At 43.7% G+C, this 6,000-nt stretch overlaps 1 protein-coding gene across 2 annotated transcripts in view; it reads left to right on the top strand.

Annotated features, from left to right (window-relative positions):
* The first annotated feature begins 1,072 nt into the window (after positions 1–1,072).
* Nipal2 (NIPA like domain containing 2) overlaps positions 1,073–6,000 on the top strand; it is a 73,780-nt gene continuing 68,852 nt past the window's right edge. The window contains exon 1 of one of the 2 annotated variants that reach the window (XM_046464948.2): positions 1,073–1,309. In XM_046464948.2, the coding sequence (XP_046320904.1) occupies positions 1,175–1,309 (135 nt within the window). In that variant the 5' untranslated portion in view covers positions 1,073–1,174. The remainder of the gene's footprint in view (positions 1,310–6,000) is intronic. The other variant, XM_046464947.2, reaches the window with a different exon arrangement.

The following is a 6,000-nucleotide window of genomic DNA, read 5'->3' as shown; positions in this document are numbered from 1 at the left end:
GAGACAGACATCATTATCCTAGGTACATGTATGATTGCACGAATAGTGCGACCCTACTTCGTGAACAGAGAAGTGAAAACTTGTGCTCTGTTTGTGTACAATGAATCGAAGCGCATTCTGCTGCCATGTATAACTGATTAGAAAAAAAAAGAAAAAAGAAAAGAAAGAAATAATCAGGATCTTCACTATTCCCTGCTAGGCAGCAATTCTCTTTTCTCCAATGTCTCTTTCATGAAAGAGCACATTATTTAAGCACATTATTTAGGAAGAATCTCAGCATTGTGTAAGTGAAAGAATTCCAAGTCCCAGCGTTTCAGGCAACAATATAAAATCATGTTATTCTTAAAGCGCGAGATACCTTACTGATCATTGTAGTAATACAATTTGAAAACAGGTAAAACCAGAACATCTGGTTAGAGCTCTTAACATCATTCATTTCTCATTTCACATTTCTCTCCTGTCCTAAAATTTTATATGCAGTAGCTGGCAACTCTTCAGCCATTCCTTCTGGTCCTTTCTGAAGGAAACCCCATTCAGTCATCAAATACACGTTGGGATCCTCCAGCTACCACTGGGGATTCCGTCCTTCATTCCAGGAACAGTTAGTAAGCATCTCTCAAGTGCTGGCACCAAGATTATTTGCTGGGATCTTTATTCGCACATCGTTCACAGTATTTGGGGGAACTCTTGACTCTTCCATATGCAAACAATTTTAAATCCAAATATGAGGATCTCTGCACACGTAACAGAGAGCTGAAATTGCCCGGTACAGTCCGGGAAGGTAGCTCTTTGGATTATTAGCCAATGGCTCCTTGCTCTTCCATTCACTAGGGCACAGATTTGCAGGAGGGCATTGGAGACCGTCTAATCTCGCCCCGACAGGGGTGGGCAGCGGGCGCGGACTGGCCTGGGCTCTGCCCCGCAGCGTGGCGCTGGCCCCGGCGGGGTTGGAGGCCGCAGAGCGCGGGGCTCCGGCGGGGCGCGGGGAGGAGACGGCCGCGCTGGGCAGAGCTGGCGGAAGGGCGCCGCACCTGCCGCGCGCGGGGGCGGGAGCCAGGTGGCCGGCGCGTCCGCCTCGCAGGGCCACTGGGCAGGAAGTGGCTTCAGAGCGGCCTGCTGGCGGGGCGGCCCCGCGGGGAGACTGCCGCAGCCCGAGCGCCAGGAGCGAGACCTAATGGCGGCGCTGGTGCCAGCGGGCCCCGGGGACGCCGCCTCGGCCGCCCTGGACGAGCTGTCGCGCAACTTCACGTACTGGGCGCCGGACGCCGGCAATGGCTCGATGTCGGGCGAGTGGTACCGCAGGAACCAGGTAAGGGCCGCCGCCCGCGCCGCCCGGGGGGACCTGGGCGGGGCCGCGGCGCCCGCCATCCGCGCAGGCCGGGCGGGGACTGCGGGCGCCCTCCTGCCCACTCTCTGAGCGACGCCAGCTGTGCCAGAGGGAAGAGCTGACACGCGGCGATGCCACACCTGACGTGACTGCCTCTCATTTGGCAGAGAGGGGGACCCCCAGGCTTCTGGACGCCAGCCACTGGGAGAGGACACCCAGTATGTGGCCTTGACCTCTGCGGCCCATTGCAGGGCCTCAGGTCCCCAGCCCGAGTGCACAGCCTGCTCCCAGAAGGAGACCCAGGGTGTGGGTGAATCCTCACTCGTTTTCACCCCAGGACCCTTGTACAGTTTAAAAAAAAAAAAAAAAAAGACATCGGGTTCTTAGAAGTAGGAAACTCATTAAGAGCATCCGAATGTCACCTCTACGCAGATGCTCTGGTGGTGTGTCCCCAAGTGCCTAGTGCTTCCATTTCCGTGTGAGGGACACTGATATTCTCAGGTCGTAGTTGCATGGCTCTTTCATTCTTCATCAACGACCCTTTGGGAAACATCAACATAAACAACGCCTGTTTACGCTGGAAATGTACACTTAACAATACCAAAGGGGATTGGACCTGCCTTTTTTTTTGGCTAGGTCTAAAGTTAAAAAAAAAAAAAAAAAAAAAACAGAAAGAAAGAACGCAATCTCTGGTGAGCCTTGCCTCTTGCAGCGTTTATATTCTTTTCCGTGGGCACAAGAGAGCTTGATGTAGTGGTTTCCAAGCTTCCTCTTGTTTTCCTAAGTGCTGCTTTGTTCTTATTCTTTAACAAAAACATGAATCTTTTTATTTTACAAATTTTAACCATTAAATATTTGTTGTTATTGGAGTCAGTGTGGGCTTTTAACCAATATCAAAGATCCAGGTTCCTTTTATGCTTGAACAGTGTCTTGGATGTTTGTTTCTAAAGTCAGATGATAATTTATTTATATAAAGATAAATACTCGTGTCCACGTTATAGGTTTTCAACAGATGGAAGAGCATTGTTTCAAGTCTGCTTTGCCACAAGAGAGATTAAAATGGGAAATCTGAGGGGACTGAAGACTTATTCTGCCCCCACCCCTTCCTTTTACCCACAGGAGTTACAAGGAAAAGAATCACTTTTATGGAAACTTCTTGGACTATATCTTTTATACTATGCTTATACTAGAAGCATTTCCAGTGAAAGTTTAGGAATGAATTGCCCACTCTTAGTAAAGAAATTAGAGGTTTAATAGATGTGACCTACCATGGCATCATCCAGAGCAGAAGAAAACATTGTTTTCACAGTGGAACCATCTGCAGTCATTAGTTTTCTTTAACATTTCCTGGAATTCTTGATTGTCTTGGCTTCTGTTACTTGAACACAGATTGTCATGTGACATTAAATGTGAGGCAGATAATGTTTGCAAAGCTTAACTTGCCTTTGACAGTTCATATTTGTACATGTTAGAAGGGGTGTGACCTCTATATGCTAAATGAAATTACCAAGCTTTTATCTAAACTGTTGTTGATTTGAAATAAGACTGTATCAGCTTTTTCCATTCTGTGCAAATTTAGACTGTCTTAGATCACTGTAGTATTTTTTTTCCTTTCAGTAATTGCTGAAAGGATAATTACTTTCATGTTAAGCAAGAGTAAAAATTGATTTTTAAAAATCCATTCAACACACATTTTATTGAGTGCCCCTACTGTTAACCAGGCCAGTAAAAATTAAATGGAGTCCAATTTTTCTTTCTTTTCTTTTTTGACACTAACTGATTAGAGATGACTGAACATGGGTGCAGCTCCAGAATAACAAAGTGTGAGATACAAATTTCTGACGCTGGCGATCACAATTAGCCTTGGTTGCTGGCTAGCCAAGATTTAGTGCTCCTTGTTAGGGTTCATTGATTTTATCAAATCTGAAATATTTGCACAGTATCTGTTTGCTGATAGTCCAGCTTTCTGTACCTTTCACAGTGATTACCATCAGATCTGCTTAATTAATCTTACTCTATTGAGAAAGACTGATACCCCATGAAATGCCTGCATGTGGCACATGGCTATTTAACAGTAGCTGCTTAGAAACAATGTTGTCTAAGGCAGAAACATGAGTGCTTCTAGAGGAGGAAATCTCAAAGCATGTAGAAAGTGCTAACTCAGTGGGGAAGATGTCTTGGGGAGCCAGGAAGGTGAAGTAGTCATCCTTTTGCATGCAAGAGCCTGTCTATTTGGTAAAAACCCTGCTATAGAAGCATGGATGTGACACAGTTCTGCACAGTTGGATCCACAAGTTTTCAGTACAAAAGGATAGTGTTCCTAAGATGTTTATTGAACTCACTGTGCTGTACAAAGTACTGTGGGGTCATTCAGTATAGTTCAAGATCCAAAACTTTCCTTCCATGAATGTTGTTAGGTGTTTGGGAAGATGTAAATAACTCCAAGACAAAGAGTATGTGGTGGCATATGTAAATGATATGAAGTCCTGCAGCAGGGGCCATTCTGGATGTGTTCATGGAGAGTGGTGTTGGAGCTAAAGGAAAGGCAGGGTTTTGTGATAGGAATGCACAGGTGGAGAAAGCCTAGAGACCAAAGAGTGGGCCCTGGTGACCTGGGCAGGTGCCTTTCTGTGCATTTTCATATGTAGAGGGCAATTCGTTGGTTGTTGTGGCTGCAGCAGAAGACAGAAATGGACTGCAAAGTTGAAGTAGGGCTTGGGACCTTGGCTGTGGTCCTGGATTGCCATAAAGGACTAGCGAGGAAGTTTAGACTTCATCTTATAGACCATCAGGAGCCCTTGAAGTTTTTTGAGCAGAGTGTGCAGGAATCAAAGCAAATAAAATAAAATAAATTTAAATTAGGCTTAGCAGCATGCAGAGCCCTCCAATAGCCAGCTGTGGACTAAGTCCAGTGCATAGATGTGCTTATTTTACCTGAAGAGAAGTTTTAAAATGTTTAATATATTGTCAACATTTGCAACTGAGATTAACCATAAAATTTCAGGTTTCCATCATCTCCTTCACTAATAAGACATTCTCGCAATTCAGAGCCCTCTTTCCTACAGGATCACCATGAACGGGAGCAGAGTGGCCCAACCCCCTCCACTGAGGCCCCTGTCTTTGCTCTCATTTCTTTTACCTACTGACTCCTGTGGGCATCTAGTTTGTAACCAGTAAGCATTGGCAGGGTTTTGTGATAGGAATGCACAGGTGGAGAAAGCCTAGCCACCAAGGAGTAGCCCTGCTGAGGCTGTTGTCTTTACTGTTAATTAGCTGAGTGTCCCTTAGCAAGTCGTTTTCTTTCTCTGGATCTCAGTTTCCTTCCCAATAAAGTTAGGTTTGGAGTAGAAGCGCTCCAGGCTCCTCATGCTACGTGGTTGAACAAATAAAGACTAATCCAGAGAGGTAGTAGAGGGACCCGGCAGAAGAGGAGGAAGGCAGGAAATACTGCAAAGGGGAATTTTGTTGTTGGTTCTTCAAGTTCATGCATAGTGCTAAGTGGCTCCATTCATAAGGACATTGTCAGAAAGATTTATTTTGCACCTGATGAGATGAAAACCCAAAATTTTTATGTCCTTTATTTGAACTTTTGATTCTCAACAGCTTGATTTTTTTTTTAAAGTCAACAGATTTAAATGAAAATTGATACCAGTTGGCCGGGAAGAGGCAAAGAAGAGACTGACATTTGTTATGCATTTACTGTGTGACACTTTATAGCTATTATCTAGTTTGAGCTCCCAACAACTTCGTAAGGTATATAGTATCCTTACTGTTCATGTAGGGAAGCTTGTGTTGAATAACTTGCCCCAAGGTCTTTTATCAAGTAGGTTTAATGGCAAAGATATTTTTATTCCATGCCCAAAGGCCATTGCTAGAGATTGGGGCTTGAAAAGAATGTGGTGGGAGAGTAAATGCGAAGATAGAAATGTACATAGTTTTTCTTGCTGTACTTAAGAAAAATCAGCGATTTTATGTTGCCCTTATGTTGATTTTGCTTTGATATCATGTCTTTTCTGCCAGTAACTGCATCTGACTATCTTTTAAAGGAAGAAAAGCACCAAATTTTTCAGATAATCAAAGGGCTTAATAGAAGTTGCTGGTCATTTTCATTTTTTTCCTAAGAAAAAATCCTTTTTTAAAAATTTTGTTTATACTTATCGATTTCTCGACCTTCCTTATACATCTAATGTATTATTTTTTCCTTTACCGGGAATGAATGTCTAAGGCATCAGGAAGGTAGAAAGAGGCAGGTTACCGCAAAGCAACTGTATCCAAGCTATGTTTTTAAAAAAAAGAAAAGAGCAACATTTTGTTAGAGAAACTGAGTTTTAGTGCACTTATGAATTTGGCAGAATAGGTGTCTATATTTAAATCTACCTGACACTCTCCTTATGGCTTGGTTTTTACTGACTAGTTGTAATATTTGCACTGATAAACTCAGCCAAATCCAGGCTATGGGAAATGCCGGTTTACAGGTTGCAAGGTCTGGTTTATTCAGAAATCATTTTTACAAGAGGAAATGGAGAGAGAAAAAAGCTATAGATTAAAATAGACTTGAAAGACATAGTAGGGGGGAAAAATGCCAACATGGAGCTACAGTCTTTAAGGTTACATACTTGGGTGGTAAACGTATAAGGAAAAGGAAGAAAGGATTGTCAAAGTCACGCCAGTGG

Source organism: Marmota monax, unplaced genomic scaffold (genome assembly GCF_021218885.2).
Source record: "Marmota monax isolate L192 unplaced genomic scaffold, Marmota_monax_Labrador192_F-V1.1 WCK01_AAM20220418_F8-fsc00003, whole genome shotgun sequence".
Lineage (NCBI taxonomy): Eukaryota > Metazoa > Chordata > Mammalia > Rodentia > Sciuridae > Marmota > Marmota monax.
Note: the sequence above shows the minus strand (reverse complement) of the source record. Positions and strands in the feature narration are given on the sequence as shown.